The sequence below is a fragment of the Camellia sinensis genome, chromosome 11, assembly GCF_055761805.1.
Source record: "Camellia sinensis isolate YWXY chromosome 11, ASM5576180v1, whole genome shotgun sequence".
In the NCBI taxonomy this organism is placed as follows: domain Eukaryota; kingdom Viridiplantae; phylum Streptophyta; class Magnoliopsida; order Ericales; family Theaceae; genus Camellia; species Camellia sinensis.
Window position 1 is genome coordinate 50,257,785 of NC_138971.1, and position 22,132 is coordinate 50,279,916.

General features: G+C 37.4%; 1 protein-coding gene across 1 annotated transcript; it reads left to right on the top strand.

Annotated features, from left to right (window-relative positions):
* The first annotated feature begins 245 nt into the window (after positions 1–245).
* LOC145802321 (receptor-like protein EIX2) lies at positions 246–3,167 on the top strand. The gene has a single exon (XM_082895013.1). It carries the CDS (start codon positions 246–248, stop codon positions 3,165–3,167), a length of 2,922 nt encoding a protein of 973 aa, XP_082751139.1.
* The last annotated feature ends 18,965 nt before the right edge of the window (positions 3,168–22,132 follow it).

The following is a 22,132-nucleotide window of genomic DNA, read 5'->3' on the forward strand; positions in this document are numbered from 1 at the left end:
GCCTTGTTTCTACCCCCAAGAAGAAGATGGAATGGCAGTCCACTGATGACTGGACTTGGACATAAATGTATTCTTATTTACATATTTTAATAATTTTTAATTATGTACATTATGTTATAATAATAATAATTATAACTAGGTGCTCATGACTTGAGACTTTTCAAAACCATCAAGTCTTCTTGCACAGTTTATAAAATTCTAATCTTTCAACACTAGCATCAAATTACATTCCATACTCAGAAGCTATGGGCACAACCTCTAGTGCTCTTGTGATGTTATTTGCTCTTTTTTTCATTGAAAGACTTGAGTTCATTTGCAGTAGTACAAATTCAAATGTGAGTTGCATAGCGAGTGAGCGAGAAGCTCTTATGAAATTCAAAGGAAATCTCACAGATGAAGCAAACCGTTTATCCTCGTGGGTTGGAAAGGACTGTTGCACGTGGAAGGGAGTTGGTTGTAGCAACAAAACAGGCCATGTTGTGAAGCTTGATCTGCGTAATCCAATTCCTATGCCTTTTGGACTCCTCACTGCCGACAACTATGATCCAAATTTCGAAATGAACAAATTGGGTGGTCAGATAAGTCCTTCCTTACTCGATTTGAATCATTTGCATTACCTAGACTTGAGCATGAACAATATGGAAATTTCTAATTCCTTAGGATCTTTGAAAAGCTTGAGATACCTTGACCTCTCTGGGTCAATTTTCGGTGCAACGATTCCTCATCATCTGGGAAATCTTTCAAGGTTGCAGTATCTCAACCTTAGCAATAATTATTTACATGGTCCAATTCCTAATACACTTGGAAGGTTGACCTCTCTCACAGTCCTTGACCTCTCAATTAACAGCTTCAATGATTCAATGTTGTATTCTTTGTGTAACCTGAGCAGTCTTGTCCATATAGATCTTAGTTCTACTACCCATAGAGGTGGAATCCCCCATTGCCTTGGGAATCTTGCTTCTCTTTCCATCCTCAGGTTGAATGCAAATTTTCTTCAAGGTCCAATTCCAAGTGAGATGGGAAATATGACACAACTTACAGAGCTTGATCTCTCTTTGAATGAGTTTGAAGGTGAAATACCAAACTCCATGAGGAACCTCTGCAACTTGCGTGTATTGGATTTGTCCAATAACATGTTCACTGGAAAGCTTTCAACTTCTATTGGAAGTCCATTTGGTTGCATCCATAATAGTTTGGAAGATTTGTCTCTTTCTTCCAATAAGTTGAGTGGTGGTCTGCCAAACCATTTGGGAGAGTTTAAGAAACTAGAGAGGCTTATTATTGGATGGAATTCATTTTATGGTCCACTGCCATCATCACTTGGAAGAATATCATATTTGAGAGTGTTAGATACTAGAGATAATCAATTGAATGGGAGCATTCCAATAAGCCTTGGACAACTTTCAAAACTAGAATATCTAGATTTGTCAAAAAATGCATTTGTTGGCACCGTATTTGAACTACACTTTGCCAAACTCAAGAGTTTATATGAATTGTACTTGCATTCAAATTCATTAGTTTTGAATGTGACCTCCCAATGGGTTCCTCCCTTTCAACTCCAAGTCATACAATTATCATCGGTCAAAGTAGGACCGCAATTTCCTCAATGGCTCGAAACACAAAAAAATGTTACACATTTAGACATGTCTAATGCAAGCATCTCAGTTGTCATCCCTGATTGGTTTGAGAGTATTTATTGTGGCATTATATACTTGAATCTTTCTAACAACCAAATCAAAGGAAAGGTGCCAATATTTCAAAAATGTAAATATAGATATAGTGCTCATGATAAATGGTTACTATTGAGTTCTAACAGATTTGAGGGCCCACTAACACCGCTTCCTTCAGATGTTTATTTCTTAGATCTCTTCAACAACTTGCTTTCAGGACCTATTACTGTGAGTGATGATAATGCGACTATAAGCCTCCAAGTTCTTGTTCTCTCAAATAACCATTTGACTGGTGTCATTCCAGTGTCTTTGTGCAAGGCAAAGAATATAACTCTTATTGATTTCTCAAACAATCATTTATCAGGAAAAATTCCTCCTTGCTTGGGGCAGTTGAATCAGTTGTCGGTGCTAGATTTGACGAATAATAGTCTATATGGTGAAATTCCAAGTTCATTGGGTTCCCTACAATCTCTCAATTCCTTGCACTTGCGTAACAATAAGTTTTATGGGAAGCTTCCTTTGTCCTTACAGAATTTGACAAATCTTTTCACCGTTGATCTAGGTGAAAATGTGTTCACTGATAATATCCCTCCATGGATTGGATATAACCTAACTAATCTTAAATTTCTCAATCTTCAATCAAATAATTTCTACGGTGATATTCCTCCACAACTCTGTCATCTTCAAAATTTGCAATTGTTGAACCTGGCACAAAATAACATAACGGGAAATATCCCTCGTTGTTTTGGCAACTTCATTGCCATGGTTGCACTAGATCGTGGGTACATTTTCGATCCAACTCTCTATTATCATGTTGGAGCAAATTATGAAGAGAACATTTTGGATGCAATGAAAGGAAGAGAACTGGAATACACCAAGACACTCAAATTTCTCATCTCCATGGACCTTTCGAACAATGGCATTGTTGGAGAGATTCCAGAAGAGTTAATGGATCTTTTTGGGTTGCTAAACTTGAATTTATCTGGAAATCATCTAAAAGGAAGGATCCCTAATAATATTGGCAATTTGACACAATTGGAATCCCTCGATTTGTCTCGAAACAAACTTTCTGGCCCCATTCCTCCAAGTCTGTCTAGTTTAAGCTACCTAAGTCATTTGAACATGTCATTCAATAATTTATCAGGGCGAATACCAACGGGAAATCAACTTCGAACTCTCAACGATCCTTCCATTTATGTAGGCAACGATGGCCTTTGTGGTGCACCACTAAATAGCTGCATCGATGATGGTGATCACAAACATCTTGATGAGAGTAAAGTTGCAGATGAAACTGATTTGTTGTGGTTCTACACTGGCATTGGACCTGGTTTCTTGTTTGGGTTCTTGGGGGTCTGTGGCACTTTGAATTTCAAGAAGTCTTGGAGGTATGCATACTTCCAGTTCATCGAAAACAACTACAATTGGATATCAATAAACATAGCAATCAAGTTCGCTCAGCTAAGGAGGAAGTTCAACAAAGGCAAATTTGGAGGATGAATTTATCACCCAATTGGTTCGTCTCTCTCTCTCATTATGTACCTATATTACCTCTATATCCTGTCATGATTGCGATGTGTGCATCAAATCAACATCTTCATATCCCATGATTTATCTTGCATGAATCTTTCGAATTTTTTTTCAATTCCTTACCGTCATTAACATAACAATGCTATTCATGTTAATGATTTTTGGAACATCATCACGACTTGAAGAATAACCATTCAGATTTTGAAGTGGAGGTAGAGATATTTCCACATTATCATCAAACATGTCTTACATTCAAGATCATATAGTAAAGTACAGATTAAATTCCACCAAATTTCTTTACCAAAAGTGCCAAAATTCTTTGTTACATGCTTAAAAACATTGAAACAAATGCAGGTTTGTTGTTATATAGTTCAAATAATGCAAATACATTTCTCAAATATTTTTTCAGTAGTCATTTGTTGCATTATTTTAGAGAGACAATGTTAACATCCACTAATAAGCTTGTTATATGCTTTGCTATCATTAAAGGGTTTTATATTCACCTAGAGAGAGGACCCTCAGAGGAAAGCAGCATTGAGATCATGTTATGGATTTTCTTGAGTTGTTGGAAAGAAATAAGTTTGAATAATTCTATAGTTCTAGCATATATGTTGATGGGGTTTGATGATTTTGTGCCTTTTGTAAAATATTTTAAAGTAAGTATTTCCTTGTATAAATGGTTTGTCCAGAATATGTCATAGACTATGTTTTACATATATATGTATTCTCCTTTTATGGGTGAATTCTATGATTTTTGGATTTAAATCTTATTCTTATTTGCCAATTGAGGTCATGGGCTCTAGTTTTAATTGTGGGAATTGAGCAAAATGTTCCAACAATGATATACATGTAGTAATGGTATCACCAACAAAAACCTTATCAAAACAGAGAGTTATTGTGCAACAGTCAAATTCACATATAAATTCAACTATTCATGTTTTTCTTCACATTGTAGTAATCTTTGCTTGTGTCAAAACTTTTAATGATTTAGGAGAAATACGCAACATCAGTAATATACAAGTATCTTTCTCAACTTGCACTACTTTTTATTTAATTTCTTAATGATTAATCCTTGATAGTTTTTTTTTTACTTCATTTTTTATTCTCTATCTATTTGTATCTATTGAGTTTTAACCAATTTACAGGTGTTTGCAGTTGACTTTTTTAATAACTTTTTGTTGACTTTTTTTCATCTTTAATAATTTTTTTTTCTGAAAAATTTAAAAGTTATTCTACTCAACTAGAGAAATTAGAAAAGATCAAAACTTTGAAAATATTGATAATAAATATAATATAAAAAAAAGTCAAAGGGATTTTAAAAAAATTAAAAACAGTTAATTTTTTGTAACTTTTTTTTTTTCTTTTTTTTTTTTTAATGGGAATGGAGCTAGCTCGTCACATCAAAGTACATCAACTGCAAGCTCGAGACAACTTAAAGTTGGTAATTAACCAAATGAACGGCGTTTATGAAGTTAGCACAAGATCTCTTACCCTATCATACAGCAGCGAGCGAATTAGCACGCACACCTCCAACGTCTATAAATAGAAGCTTCTTTAGGTCCCTATTTTGAAATTTGGGTATTTATTGGTGTATAGTACTTCTGTATACGTATCGGGTACACAAAACACGTACTTAAATTTTTTTTTTTAAAAATTTTGACGTACCCAGACGTACCTAATATATCAGTTGAAACAATATTATTTTCTACTACAGAGATAAAACTCTTTTCACTAGATTTTTTTTTTATTTTTAATTTTATGTTTAACATGATTTTAAAATTAAACTATGATTTGTAAGTTATTTAATATATTGATATTTAATTTTGATTTATACTTTTACTTTTGGCATTAAATGTTAATTATAGGTTAGATCTCAACAAATTAAACCATTTAATTAATTTTTCTATTATTCTAAATTAAAATATATATATATATATATATTTTTTTTTACAAACATACCAAACTGTACACATATCCTATTTTTTTTTTTAAATTTTACTGTATCGACATACCCGTATCGTATCAGTACCAATATTCATATCCCTACCCGTGCTCCATAGGATGCAGATTATATAGCAAATGCCGCTGATGCATTACACATTGAGTTGGACAACTTTCCTTAAGCAGATAGGACACAGCGCCATCAACAGACATACTCGCAAAGAAAGCACCTACCCTGGGGAACTGCCTCGATCTTTAGGGTGCCTACGAGATACAAGATGGCTATGGTGTTGCACAGAAAAGTTTGTTGGGCAACAAAAACTTTGTAATTAATATTATAAAAAATAAAAAAGAAAAAACTACTCTAACTCCGAAAATTTTATCTTGCTGTTGCCTTTTTCTTTTTTCTTTTTTCTTTTTTTATCATTTGAGATTCGTTTACACAAGACAAATCAAAAAAATAAATTAAAAAAATGGACATAATTTAAAAAGAAAATTACTAAAAAAATCAAAATATCTATATATTATATAAGGAAAATGGCATTTTTAGTAAGGAGCATTTTGAGAGTTTTAATATCTCGTACTAATTTTCTGAATTTTCTTAATTTTAAACAATTAAAAAAAATCTCCATTAGCTAGCTAATTAGTCTATGATTTATTTGATAATATCATATCGGGAGAAAAAGGAAAAAGTGAATTGTTTTACTCATATAAAGTCAACTTATATGTCCATTTAATATTATAGTGTGATACATGTTTCAATTTAATATAATTTAAATTTTAAAATAAAATTTAAAAGCATTAATTAATTAACTTTTGTGTAAGTTGGTTGGTCTTTTGACCTAACCAATTAAGCAGAATCATTTTTTATTTGATTGATTCATTGGTTTAACCATGATTTTAATAGTTTAATCAAAATATATTGATTAGATTTGTTTGATTTGAAATAAACTAAAGATTGATCTGATTAAAAATTGAACAATTGAGATTACTTGACTAAAAATAAATTTGCCGTCCAAATAATTGTTAAATTTTATTTTATAATCTCACATCAAAAAAAGAAGAAAATATTGAGTTTTTTTACTTATATAAAGTAAACCTTAATATTGTAATGTTGTGTATGCTTCAATTCAAGTCAGTTTAAATTTTAAAATTTAAACATCATTTAAAAGTTTTAATTAATTAATTTTTATATAAGTTGGTTGGTCATTTGACATAACCGATTAGGCTGAACTCTTTTCAGTGAGGAATATTGTGAGGGCTTCAATATCTCATATTAATTTTCTTGATTTTCTTAATTTTAAATAATTAGGAAAAGCTCCATTAAGCTAAGCTAACTCATTAGTCTATGATTTATTTGATAATCCCACATCGGGAGAAGAAGAAAAAAGTGAATTGTTTTACTCATGTAAAGTCAATTTTATACTTTCATTTGATATTGTAATGTTATACATGTTTCAATTTAATATAATTTAAATTTTAAAATAAAAATTTAAAAGTTTTAATTAATTAATTTTTGTGTAAATTGGCTGGTCTTTTGACCTAACCGATTAGGCTAAATCATTTTTGATTTGATTGATTTATTGGTTTAACCACGATTTTAGCAGTTTTATTAAAAATATATTGATTAGATTTGTTTGTTTTAAAACAAACTAAAGAATGATCTGATTAAAAATTGAACGACTGAGATTGTTTGATTAGAAATAAATTTCATGTCCAAATAATTGTAAACTTTTATTTTATAATCTCATATCGGAAAAAGCCGGAAAAAGTGGGTTGTTTTACTTATATGAAGTGAATTTTAATATTATAGTGTTGTGCATGTTTCAATTCAAGCCAATTTAAATTTTAAAATTAAAATATCATTTAATAGTTTTAATTAATTAATTTTATATAAATTAGTTGGTTTTTTGACCTAACCGATTAGGTTAAACCATTTTTAGTTTGATTGATTAGCCAGTTTAACCGTGATTTTTCATACCGATTTTCTTAATTTTAAACAATTAAATTTTTTTTCCATTGGCTAGTTTTCATTTAACCATATAAAAATAAAATTCTAATTAGTTTATAATTTATTTTATAATCCCACATCGGGAGTAGAAAAAAAAAAGTGAGATGTTTCACTTATATAAAGTAAATCTTATACTTTCATTTAATATTGTAATGTTGTGCATAGTTCAGTTTAAGATAGCTTAAATTTTAAAATAAAAACTTTAATTAGTCTATGATATGATTTATTTTGTAATCCCACATCTAAAAAAAAAAAAGGGTGAATTTTTTCACTTATATAAAGTTAATCTTATACTCCCATTTAATATTGTAGTATTGTGCATGTTTCAATTTAAGACTGTTTAAATTTTAAAATAAAATTTAAAAGTTTTAATTAATTAATTTTTGTGTAAGTTGGTTGGTCTTTTGATCTAACCAATTAGGCTAAATCATTTTTGATAGCCCAACAATCATGCAGTGTCTATAACAATCAAGACTATCCTCCACCGATAGCCCAAAACAGTTATTTCTAAACAGATAATAAATGCCTCAACAGATATATAATTGACATTTTCAAAAGTGAGCGATTTATAAATCCAACTCCACTATTCTATCTCTTAATGATCAAATTTCATTATTCCCAACTCAATTTCATAACAAATGTCATTAATTACACTAATGACCCAAATATACCCAAATATGGTATTTTTCCACATTTTCTCAATATTGACCCAAAGGTCCCAATATTATCAACAACTACAATAATCCCCCTTTTTAGGCCCAAAACACATATGTATGAGCCAAATAAACAAACCCCTTTTCAACATTATACATCTCAAACCCTAACATCCCAAAACCAAACCATTTATACAAAAGCCTAACATTTAGGTTAAAACCCATAAATATGAGTAGGAATCCCTACCTCGAAGTTACAGCTCAAACGGAGAAGATGAAGAAATTGAAAATGCTCCAAACACCAAACTTTTCGGATCAAAGCGAAGCCCTTGATGATCACCACACTTTTTACAAAGGCACTAAGAGAGTAGGTCACTCTAGCTAGATCAATCCCCAGAGAGAAGGTATTTTTTAGAGAGAGGAGCTCTCAAAATTGGTTTTGGGAAAGTAAGAGAGAGAATGAAAAGTGAAAAGTGATTAAAAAATGCCCAGCAGCCAACTGATATACGCATGACCCGCTCGAGCGTAGAATAGGACGCTCGAGCGTAAGACACAAAAACTGGACCCGCTCGAGCGCGAAAAAGGTACATCTCACAACGGATGGAGCCAGTACAAGATCCTGCGCGGTAACAGCATACACGCGCCCTGTAGGCCCCTGATCAACCTGCTCACCTCTCGGAGTAAAGGACTGATGCACAGACTGAGACGATGAAGCCCCCTGATTGGCCCTCGAGGCCTGAACAGACTGTGCTGGCTGCGAACTCTGCGTCTGTCTCGAACCAGACGCATCGGCTATACCACCCAACTGTGGATAGAACCTCTTTAGGTGTCTTGTCTGACCACACTGATAACAAAAGGACGACCAGTCTCTGCCCTGACTCTGGCTCTGAGGTCAAGCTGAAGATGAAGCTGCTCCCTGACTTCCTCCTCTCTGCGGGCAAGCTGGAGACTTGTGGCTCAGCTGACCACATTTGAAACAGGTAAAGTCCCCCTGGCTACCTCTCCCAGAACCCGAACTCGCACTGGAAAGGTGCATCTCGCTAAAGCACTCTGGGACTGCTGAGGGTTAGAACCCCTCTGCCTCCTACCATTCCCCTGGCCTTCCTGACTCCTCTTGGAACCCCTCATCCTCTCATCCTCCTCCATCATAGACTCCATATGGGTCGCGGCATCCACAAGATGCCCATACTCCCGGATCATGGATCCTTCAGCCCTCATCTTAAGGCCATGCCTCAACTTCCTTTCGAACTCAATACAACGGCGTTCCTCCGACGTCACGAGCTCAAGTGCGAACCTGAACAAACTGGTAAAGGCGGCCTTAAACTCGGCCACTGACAAACCTAGCTGCTTGAGCTGGCAAAACTGATCCCTCAGCTTTTCCCTGATAGCTGGGACTAAGTACTTCTCCTGGAAAGCATCAACAAAAGCCTCCCAGGTGCCACCAATACGGCCCCTCGTGAACTTCCACCATTGACCCGCATCCCCCTTCAGCTGGAAGGATGCCAAGGTCACCTTCAATAACCCGTCCTCGATGTCAACCATCTCAAATGTCTTGGTCATCTGCTCTAGCCACTCATCAACCTTGAGTGGCTACTTCGGATCCCCAACAAACTCGTCCGGATTAGACCGGAAGAGCTCCCTTTTTTGAAAGGAAGGCCCTGCATCAACAACCGGGGCCTGAACCTGGGCCTGAACTGGAACCTTAGCTTTAAGGATGCTCATAGATTCCCTTAAAGCATCGGCTATCCCACGGGCTAAGGCGCTCATAGCCTGCTGACCTGCTGGCTCGGCCGCATTGGCCTGACCAACCCCTTCCTATTGCGCCGGAATATCATCCGGTATAGGCATTTCCTGCCTCCTAGGCCTGCTTGCCTACCACCACGCCTTTGCCCTGACATCCTAATAAAGGTAACGAAGAACATTAGCACATTCATAAATGTGTCAAAGCTAAAACACTCGCGTCCTAATGCATGGACAACTGTAATTCACTCCACGTAAGCACATAATCACATAAGCACTTACGAATTTCATTTCAAGATAATGATAGTCCCGAGGCGTTACTAGAGTTCCGGTTAGAAACAACATTGATCAAGTGCTTTTCCAACAAGACTCACAGAAACCCAAGGATCCAATCAACATCCTAGAAACTAAATTCCATACCCATATAGTTACATAATCATGTTATCACATAAGCATATAACACTACATCTAAGTCTCTATCAAGCGAGACGAACCCATTGTAGTACTAACCACTTCCTGCGTACCCAAAGTATTCGAACCCGGTACGCTCTGATACCAAGTTGTAATGCCCTCAAAATAAACCCATAATATCATACAATCACGATAAAGATAAGGGATCTCATATTATAATCATCAGAGTATTCTTACAAAAAGTGTTACATGTTGACGACAAAAGTAAATGCCCTATAGGCTTACAACTTTACAAGTCAACACTTGGTTACAAAAGAAGGGAGTACTAACTCTACACAAAAGAAACCCTTGGCTTGATATATATGTAATACAACAAAAATTAACAAAAGAAGAGTCTTTAACTCCCACAACGATCCATGCTAAGACCTCGGGGGCGGCATGGTACCTGAACCTGAAAATGATGTCCCATATAGGGTGATCCAACGCCCAGTAGAGATATGCTAAACATAATATGAGCAATAACTAAAACATTAGCACCCGATAAATGTTTAACTCAACAAATCTCAACTTATAAACATGGCTCAGGACCTGCCCAAAAAACTGAAATAAGACTACATCTCTACCAATAACACTACAAACTGCCATTTTACGGAAATTGCGTCCGTGGGATTCGGCACCCATGTATTTTCATTCTCTTATGGCCATTTTACGGATATTTCATCCGCGGGACTCGGCACCCATGTACAGATATATTCGGATTGACATTTTATGAAAATTACGTCCACAGGATTCGACATCCATGTATTATTATATTCAAATGGCCATTTTACGAAAATTTCATCCGCGGGATTCGGCACCCATGTATTCAAATACACAACTTGATTAGTTTCACCTAATCATCATGAAATGTCTACAACAATCAAGACTATCCTCCACCGATAGTCCAAAGCTGTTATTTCTAAATAGATAATAAATGCCTCAACAGATATATAATTGACATTTTCAAAAGTGAGCGATTTATAAATCCAACTCCACCATTTTATCTCTTAATGATCAAATTTCATTATTCCCAACTCAATTTCATAACAAATGTCATTAATTACACTAATGACCCAAATATACCCAAATATGGTATTTTTCCTCATTTTCTCAATATTGACCCAAAGGTCCCAATACTATCAACAACTACAATAATCTCCCTTTTTATACCCAAAACACATATGTATGAGCCAAATAAACAAACCCCTTTTCAACATTATACATCTCAAACCCTAACATCCCAAAACCAAACCATTTATACAAAAGCCCAACATTTAGGTTAAAACCCATAAAGATGAGTAGAAATTCCTACCTCGAAGTTAGAACTCAAACGGAGAAGATGAAGAAATAGAAAATGCTCCAAACACCAAACTTTTCGGATCAAAGCGAAGCCCTCGACGATCACCACACTTTTTACAAAGGCACTAAGAGAGTAGGTCACTCTAGCTAGATCAATCCCTAGAGAGAAGGTATTTTTTAGAGAGAGGAGCTCTCAAAATCGATTTTGAGAAAGTAAGAGAGAGAATGAAAAGTGAAAAGTGATTAAAAGATGCCCAGTAGCCAACTGATATACGCATGACCCGCTCGAGCGTAGAATAGGACGCTCGAGCGTAAGACACAAAAACTGGACCTGCTTGAGCGTAAAGAAGACCCGCTCGAGCGCCAAGATATAGGAATAAAATACATCCGCTCGAGCATGAAAAACAGTCCGCTCGAGCGAGGATTCTCCCCTCCCAGTATTTTCTCAGACAGTGAACACCCGCTCGAGCACCAAAAGACCCGCTCGAGCGCGACCCGCTCGAGCGTAGGGAAACCCGCTCGAGCGTGAAAAACAAGCCTGCAGTACTTTTGTACTTTTGCAATGGCACGAAATGCTGGAAGAATGGGATCTCCGCTCGAGCGCGCACGGACCCGCTCGAGCGGACCGCTCAAAAACTGGGCAACAAGAATTTGAACTAAGGCTCAACCCACCTGTTCGAAACACGTCCAACACATCCTAAAACTCAAACATAGGGAATTAAAGAATGACAACAAGACTTACAACCATTAACTCCACGGATCCTAAGTCCGGAACACAACAGTCAAAGGAAGAGAAACCGGGATCCCTGCAATATATATATATATATATATATTCTAATAAAATGGTTAAAATTTAATTCATTCTAAATTATTTTTCAATACTTTTAAATAAATTTTATGTTATTATTTAATTTTAAAATTATTTTTAATTATTTATTTAGTCCGTGCATATGCTACTGTATATATATAACTTTTTTAGATGAATTCCATTGACTAACCGAAGCCAAAGCAATAAAACTGTCAATGTAACCAAAATATCATACCAAAATAGCATACGTTTCCATATATGCATATGCAAATGCAGATGATTAGCTCCTAACTACATATTGATTTCAGCAGTCCACATAATGACCCAAAGGGGATCTAAATCAATTATCACAATTTCAATGTGCATCAGGCAATCCTACACACTATACCAACAATTAGTATAGAGAAAAGGAAGATACTATGATGTTAATGATGCATATGGTATACATTTTATAATTTATTTATTTATTTATAAAATTTTACAAATTTTTATAATATAAACACAAAATGTCATAACATTTTTATCACAAAAGTCATAATTTTTTTCACAATAAAATATTATAACAAAAATTACAAAGTGTCATAATATTATAATTCTTAACTTTAGGATGTACATCATAAATTCAATATTCGTAACTTCATCACAAAATATCATAACATATATCACGAATAATTATAATTTTATTTTCGGATGTAGGTTAAAAGCTAGCTTCATAACTTTTTTTGGCTTTTTTAAAAAAAACATACAAAAAAGTAGAGAGATGATGTAACCCAAAAAAATTAAAAAACCCAAAAGTTGACTTTTAACTGAGTTGCCAAAATAGGCCAAAGGTTTGTTTTGAGAAGTAGGTTAAAAGCTAGTTTTTTGATTTTTTTTTTTGATTTTTTTTTTTGAAAAAATGTGTAAAAAAGTAGAGAAGTGATGTGACTTAAAAAACTCAAAACAATCAAAAATTAACTTTTAATCTAATTACCAAAATAGACCAAAATTATTACTTTCTTAATACATACACAATTTTGAAATGCACACAAATCTCTAAAACTATTTTTTTAGAGCTCTCAATCATTTTTAAAGAGAAAAATCACCCACCCAACTAATCCACGTGGTTTATTCGCTTTCTTGGCGCTCATGCTTCGTTCTTCCCTAGCCCTCTTAGATGGTACTCACTTTTATCCACCAAATAATTAGTAGCTATTGAGATGGAGAGATGCTCTTAAAATCATATTACTTACAATAATAACACTACAAATTTAGACTTATAAACTCAGAGAAAAAAAAAAAAAAAATTTAAATTCATTTTAATAATAAATTTCACATTTTATCAATGTAATTTTCATCACACAAATACATTTAGAGTAAATTATATATTGGAGGAAATATCATTTTTTCTCCCAAACTATCACGCGTTTTTCAAGTTGACCCCCATACTTCAATTTAATACTTGAACTTTCAACAAATTGATCAATTAGACCCCTGTTGTCACATTCCGTCCACAATTGGACGGAATGTGCTGATGTGGGGGGCAAATTGATTTTTAAAGTATAGTTTGGGAGGGGCAAATTGATTTTTAATTTGGGAGGTAAATTGATTTTTAAGGTATAATTTGGGGGGTAAAATGAAATTTTAATTGAACTTTGGTGTCACGTCAATACATTACGTCCAACTGTAAACGGAAGGTGACGACATGGGTCTAATTGATCAATTTGTAGAAAGTTCAGGTACTAAATTGAAATAAATCAAAGTATGGAGGTCAACGTGAAAAGCGCGTGATAGTTTGGGAGACAGAATGATATTTCCTCTATATATTGATAAGAAAGAATTCATAGAATTTTTGTTTCAACAATCCACAGACTTTTGTGCATGGAAAGAGAAAGATGATAACCCCCGAGTAACTGTAGATCAATAATATTGACAAATCTTTTACTATTCAATGGCATTACAAATAATTCATTTCATTAATTAACTATTAAATTAATTCATAATTTTGAAAATATATTTCAATTAATAATTTTATAGTTTAATTGTTGTATAGGGGGAGTAGTTAGGAATTTTTTTTTCTTTTTCTTTTTTTAACTCTTGTTAAATGAAAAATGCGTAATTCTATTTTCGCACACCCATTCCCCTCAATAAACACTTAATGTAAATCTTCTCAATCAATACACGTCAAAAAATAATTCTTAGTACATATTTTCTTATCCCAATATAATACCCTCATCTTCAATTTTAATACCCTAGTTTTTCTTCTATCCACTCACACTTCATTCGTCACCATTGCTGTCACTCTCAACCTTTCATCGACACCACTACCACTCCTAGCTCACCCATTCCCAACTTAGACCCCTACAATTAACCTCAAAAGTTGTTGGTTTGCGGAAGGAGACTTGTAGGGGTGTATGGTTCATGATGGAAGATAATTGTAGGTGGAGGGGGGCAAAGGGGATGATAAATAAGAGAGGTAGCACTGGCAATGGAGGATGGTTGTGATGTTTTAGAATTAGGGTTTAGGGAGAAGAAAATAAAGGATGGTACTTTTATTCTAAGACAAAATTGTATTAACAAAAAATTTCATTAAGTGTGTGAATTAAGGAGAATTAGTGTGGAAATAAAATTACTTATCAAAAATCTGTCGATGAGGTATTTATAATTTTCAGAACTAAAAGAGACAATCTATATTTTAACAAACCTTAGAGAGTATATTTGTAATTTACCCTAGATTGTATTAGTTTTTTTTTGGCTCCAGAAAATACATGGATAGACACTCCCCGTGGATAAATGATTCTCCTCCATACCATTATTTGGAGGGCAATGGCTCCCCTACATAACATTATCCTTATATACTTCATTTTATAGGTCTTCTTCCAAACCCACACCTAGAATATGAAAATTTATAAAGGATAATGTTATACAGGATAAAAGTAAAAACTCAATTTTCATATATACAGAAGACAAATAACCGACGTTACCCGTACTCCTTGTGTCCAAGCTGCGCTTTGCTCTGATCGACTTGAGAACACAATGAAGGTGAGCTACCCGACAGTGTGCTGCCAGAAACCCCTCCGACGATCAAGTTAGCACACTTAGGGAGAGAGAAAAGAAGGGAGACAAAGTGGTAGGTGAGTTCTGATTAGAGGATGTTCCAGACCTGAGTATGGGGGCGCAACACCGTTTATATAGCTTCTGTGCGCACTTCTGCGTCCATTCTCCCCTGGACGTGTGGACTTGCTCTCCTCTCCCATTTCCCCACGTGTCAGCACAAATACAACTAAACACCACCTAACGAAACCGCCAAATGGCTTTGGCACTCACGGACAACGCAATCCCCTTCCTACAATCTCATGGCGCCGCATAGCTCTCTTGACTGAGCTATGCTTAACGCGGAGCCATGACATCTCACAACAACCGTGCCACTTGTCTGGCTTCTTTGATAACCTCACATCGTGGCTCAACCGAGCTCCATAGTCACAACTGAGCATGAGCTTGGTCCAAGCCGTTGAAGCACTAATCCAATCTGATTCCAAAGAGTGCAAATCTCCCTCGGACCGGCAATCCACAACCGTTCTAACTAGACCGGACTGAGGCCTCGGTCAAGCACACACTCAATGTTTGACCAAGCAGAGGGCATCGACTCTAGTCCAAACCAACTCGACCCAATATTTAGTCGTAAACCTCCCTCTCAATTGCCCCTTAATTCCGTCCACGCCAGCATGACCGGGATTAACTTCTTCGGCTGAGGTCATCCATCCCCTCGGTCATCCATTTTCTATCATTCGCCGAGCTCACTTTGATGCACGGCCTCATGACTTGCTCAGTTGGCACTTCGACTTTTCTGTCTATCCTTTCAAGACTGTCACCGGTCTTATCACAGACTCGCGTCCTTCGTTCATTGGCCTCATGCAGCCAACCCAGCCGCCCCACGCCATCTCTTTAGTTTCAAATTTTGGCACCTCTTCACCCCTTATACATACACCGTTTGCCTCTTTGCATTTCTTCTTCTACTGTTCATTTCCTCTCTCAGACGACCCAAAGATCCTGAGCTACAATGCGACCACACCCCATTTTCTGCATTTTTAGCCCACATCGAAGCATTTCTCTGGTGAATTTTTCCTCGCCGTTGTCGCGTGGAACCTTTTCTCTATCTAGAACTCCGATTCTTGCCCCAACCTGTAAGTCCATCGAACTCCCTCAATTGTTCTCAACTGTTCTTCAGCTTTTGCGTTTGCCATTTTCTAAAACTCAACTCCCATAGATGAGTCTAGGGCGTGATAATCAGTAGGCCTCATGTCTTCAAATGAAGGTAGGCTTGGGTTCTTTTCCATTATGATTACAAAAGCTGTCATCACCCCCACTAGTCCTTGACATTGTTCATCACCTTTTTGTGATGAACACGTATAAATTTGGGATCGATCGGGCTACAAACATTCGTTTGATCCAAAATCACAAGTGAATCGAACAAGTATCTTGTTTATAAAACTTCTAGCGAAAACCGATCTAGTAAAGCGTTGGGCCGCTCGACCAGGCTAATATCTGGTTCGCTCGAGCGACCGAGCTATACAGTTACCCAACGGGACTAAGGTGCTCTTGCACCCAAAGTAACCGAGCTAAAGTCTAGGTCATTTGTGCACCCGTGCTATCACTTACACTTGGTTTTTAACTGCAGAGTCCTAGGGGACTAGGCACACCAACACAAGGGCTCTCAAAGACCGAGCAGCCACCGTGCAATACTTTGCCAATTTAACACTGTCGTGCTGAACAAGTCGGCCTTCAATGGGGTGCTACTGCTTCCTAGTTAACACACCGGACGCATTGGCCGCATTCCGAGAAGAATACGGCATCCCGACTGATGTGTATTTGGAGCTCAATGAGGAAGACAAAAATCCATGGGGTAGGCTGGACTCCTACCCCTTCACCGTGCTGAGCATAGTAGAAGATGGACTATGATTCCCTGTGCAACCCTTGATCTGCGAGTACTTGAGAAGAACCGGGCTCGTTCCAACACAAATATCCACCAACACCTTTAGAATTATAAACGGTGTGGCCGAGTTAAACCACCGGCGTAGTTTAAATCTGGGCCTGGCCGAGATCTTGCATCAATACACGCTCGGTCGAACAAAAGACAGTTTCAACTACTATTTGAAAATACGACCGGGCAGGGAACGATTAGTAACCAGCACGCCAGACAAGGACATGCATGATGATGATTTTTTCTGGGTATCCGGTAACTATGAAACGGCTAATGCGCCCGGTTGGTACATCAGTAAGAACTTCGGTTCTTCTAGTAAGCCCATCTGTTTTGACTGATTTATTTCGTCAATATTAATTGTGCCGAGCTAATTGTTTTCCTTGCGCAGCTATCGAAGAATTACAAGCTAACTACCAATATCTGAACGAAGAGTCAATCAGGGCCATGCTGAGATACCGGCACCGAGATTGCTACGAGCTTCTCGGTTATGTCCCGACTTATCATTATTCAGCTCCCCGTAAGAGCAAGGTTACAGATTTTCTCTGGGCTCCTTCTCCTCCGCCTGACCCAACTTTTCCAAACACGTCCTTAATTAGATTAACCAAGGAAGAAGAGACGGCAAAGCGGAGATGGATTAAGAATCTAATCACCACCACTTTTGCCGAGCTACCGAGCGTGCCACCTCTTGCTCCTACCGTCGGCCAGAGCACAGGGACCGTGATCGCCTTGGCCTCCACGACCGTTCCACCTGCTGATTCTAGCCATGCTGGCAAGCTGGCCCGGTCTGCTGACCCCTCTACCGAGCTCGTGGCTGAGCTAAGCACTGAGCAACCAATGCAAGTTGTTGAGCCCACACCTCCGTGGAAGCCGGAGTTTAAACACCAGGGTAAAGAGATCTGAACACCACATTTGTCAAGGGGGACAAGGAGTACCTCTTGGCTTTCAATTTATCAAAGGCATTACTACTGCCGAGCGACGGGACTGGAAGTAATCATGTTCCCGACACCCAGCTCGTGAAATCAGCAGTCAAGTCCATGACTAGGGTATGATTCAGAATTTACTTCTCTGCTCGATTTACTCCTTTACTTGAGCTAACTTCCTTCTTACTTCTTGTAGACCATCCAAAAACAATATCTCGTCATGGACCGTATTGTCAATTTGTGCCACAAAGTGACCGAGTTGAATAACACCGGCAAAAACATCTCAGCTGAGCTTAGCCAAGCTAAGGCCTCCCTCGAGATCGCCAACGCTGACAATGCCAGGCTTCTCGGCCATCTTGGTGGAGCTGAGCAAGAGAGGGACGCTTTGAAAGCTGAGCTAGAGGCTGAAAAGAAGGCAAGGCAGGGCGCCGTGGACGAGGCCAATAACCTCGACTTCAAGTAGGCTGAAGATAACTACGTCAAGCAGTTGAAGCTACTAAGGACATCTACTTCAAGTCCGGTTGGAAGGCTGCTTGTGAAAGATTTGGCCAAGGATTTGAAACCGAGGTGTTTACCTCTTCTCTTCCTACCTTCTTGCCGGTTTACATGATTCCTTATGCCAATGAAGTCTTCAACTCTTTGCAAGAGGAGGCCAAAGAAGAGGCCGAGGGTGAGGCCAGCCAGAAGGAGACTGGCAACAAAGAAAAAGCCACTGTAGTCAACCTAGAGGCCTCTATAGAGGGAGCCGGGGATGAATTTGCTGACCTCTCCCCCCTAGCTTAGTCAAGAATCCTCCATCTTTTTGCTTTAAATTTTTTTGTAACCGGGCTACAAGCCCCGCCTCTTGTATTGAAATTCTCAATTAATGAAAGTTTGTCCAATTTGTCGCTTGTATTCTTGTATTCTAGCAATGTATGTTGTGTTTCTTCCTTGCAACTGTGCAACACATACCGGACAAGCGTTCAGTAAATCAACTCTATTGGCCGAGCAAAAATCACCTTGGTTAGAAGCTTAGAGTTGAACAATTCATCAACTCCATTGGCCGAGCAAAATCATCTTGGCAGAAGCTTGGGGTTGAACAAGTCAACAACTCCATTGGCCGAGTAAAACCACCTCGGCTTCTATCTTGGAGTTGAACAACCCATCAACTCTATTGGCCAAGCAAAATCATCTCGGCTAAAATCTTGGTGTTGAACAAGTCATCAACTCTATTGGCCAAGCAAAATCATCTCGGCTAAAAATCTTGGAGTTGAACAATTCATCAACTCCATTGGTCGAGTAAAACCACCTCGGCTTCTATCTTGGAGTTGAACAAGTCATCAACTCTATTCGCCGAGCAAAATCATCTCGGCTAAAATCTTGGAGTTAAACAACTCATCAACTCTATTGGATCCGAGTAAAATCACCTCGGCTGGGGGGGGGGCAGTTGCCCCTTGTCCATTGCACAATCCATTAATCACAACAAATTGGTTATGTACAGTAACTCTTTGCTATTACGTTCATGAATTTACAAGGTGACGAGAAGAATTACATTGGTAAATGGAGGGGACTACTTTCCCTTTACAAAAAATTACATTCAAAGATGGAAACTAAAAATAAAACAACTTCAGATTGGCTGCATTCCATGGCTGTGGTATAGTTTTGCCATTCAAGTCTTTCAGATGGTATGCCCCTTTGCCTGCCAGACCGGTGATCTCGTAAGGCCCTTCCCAGTTTGCCCCTAGTTTTCTTTCGCTTGGCACCAGAGTGTTGCCCATCACCTTCCTTGAGGCCCAATCCCCAACTTTGAATGGTTTGGGGTGAACCGTTTTGTTATACTTCTGGGATAGTTCTTGTTGATATGTTACGACATGGATTAGGGCCTTTTCTTGGCGCTCTTTTGCTGGTTCCAATTCTAAGGCAATGACTTCGGCGTTGAAGTTGGGCTCAAAATTTTCGCTGCGGACGGTGGGCATACCGATCTCCAATGGGATGATTGCCTCCATACCATAGGCCAAGGCAAACGGTGTCTCCTCGGTCGAGCGTCTTGATGTTGTTCGATAAGCCCAGAGAACATTTGGAAGTTCCTCGGCCCACTTTCCTTTGGTTTTCTCTAATCTTTTCTTCAGCCCATCTAGAATGGTCTTGTTTGATGCTTCGACTTGGCCGTTGGATTGAGGGTAGGCTGGTATGGAATTATAGAATTCTATCTTTAGTTCCTCACAAAATCCTCTCAACAACTGCCCATCGAATTGGTTGCCATTGTCAGAAATCAACGCTTTAGGGACTGCAAACCGTGTTATCACGTTCTGCCAGACGAATTTCTTTACATCCTTTTCTTTAATTGTTGCCAAGGGCTCGGCCTCAACCCATTTGGTGAAGTAGTCCGTCGCAGCGATAAAGAACTTACGGTTGCCTGGCGCAGCTGGGAGTGGTCCCACAATGTCAAGCCCCCATATCGCAAAGTGCCAAGGACTTGTGAGAGGGAGGAGTTCTCTGGCCGGCAGATGAATTTGATGTGCGAACTTCTGGCATTTCTCACATTTTCTCACATATTTCTGTGCATCTGCCTGCATACATGGCCACCAATATCTTTGCAAAATAGTACAGTAGGCCAGAGATCTTCCACCGATGTGGCTTCCACACATGCTTTTGTGAATTTCGTAAAGGAAATCATCGACTGTGTTTGGGTGAACACACTTGAGGTATGGGCCGGTGAACAACTTCTTATACAAAGCACTAGATGGGGAGAGCCAAAATCGCTCAGACTTTGCCCCGAATTTTGTGTGCCTTTTTTTTTTTTGGTCGACAAGATCCTTTCTTTAAGGAAAAAGATGATAGGGTCTATCTAAGAAGGGCCTAGCTCGTTGTAGAGAACTTCCGTGTAACGCCCCAAATTTCTTGCCCAAATGATAAGACAACAATATGGCTCTTTCAAGGAAAACCGAATATAAATCTCTAAACTTACATGACATGATACAATAGTTCTTCATGCAACAATACATTAATCCAACAATAAGTAAATAAACAAATAAATACCCCCAAGGGTTTACAAGTTTCTAAGGCTTGAGCCTGGTTACACAAAATGGTTATTCAAACCCACACAAACACAGCCCTTGGCTTACACACAGAGTCACAGCAAATGAGAGCATTGTACTTCTAAACCACATACTTCCATGCCCCTAGTTGGGTGGGATCACCACATCTTTTCTTTCACAAAAATCCCGTAGGGTGAGCATAAAGCCCACAAGGAAATTCTTAACAAAGTATATACATTTTATACAAGTCTCAAAAGATGAAATGTACATGCCATGCTATGCCCTTTTTGAAGATAAATCACATTTTCATCTTTTGAAAACCATCATGCTCAATGATATCATGCAATTTCAATTGTTCAAAACTTAACAATTTATTTCAAGGGCGATAAATACGACTTTGGTAATCCCTAGGTCTGTGTTTGCAAATAGACTATACAAGTACTACCAATTTGTCATTTTTGCCAACATTGACTAGAAGACTCGACACCTACAATTTGTCATTTTTACCAGTATCAACTGGAAGGCTCGACACCTATTCAATTTCATCTACACCACCTGTCAAGACTTACCACCGTATTTACCCCAAAACCAATTCATGGAAACTTATTTCTCAACATTCTTTTCTCATTGCAAGTTTTCAAATCAACTTTCAAAGTTTAATGTAATCAAATGAATTGATATGCCAATAACACAAGATGAATATAAATATTTTTATTTCAATTCTTCATCCAAGGAATAACACAATTCTCTCTTCTCAAGTATCCTCAACAATTAGTCATTTCAAGACTATGTCAACGTTTTGAACAATAATTTCCAAAATGAACAACAATTCTCATATTCCCTGAAATTTATCATTTATATAAATATAAATAAGAAAATTTCCAAACGTCTATTTATTTTGACACACAAAATAAATATAATAATATCATTCATGGATTTTCAGTCTCTTTTAAAAAAATCTCCAAATTCTAGGTTTTCTCACCAAAATTATATAACTCAAATCTTTTGAAAGAAAACTTTCCAAAATCATCTTTTCTTTAATCAACGAAGATCAAAACCCATAAGATCATTTTAAAAGAACAAGAGACAAACCCACTCTCAAAATCGCTCAACTTCTTGAATCAACAATCAATTTT

Bases quoted from the DNA above. Each gene is read 5' to 3' on its own strand.
- LOC145802321 (XM_082895013.1), top strand. From the start codon at position 246: ATGGGCACAACCTCTAGTGCTCTTGTGATGTTATTTGCTCTTTTTTTC.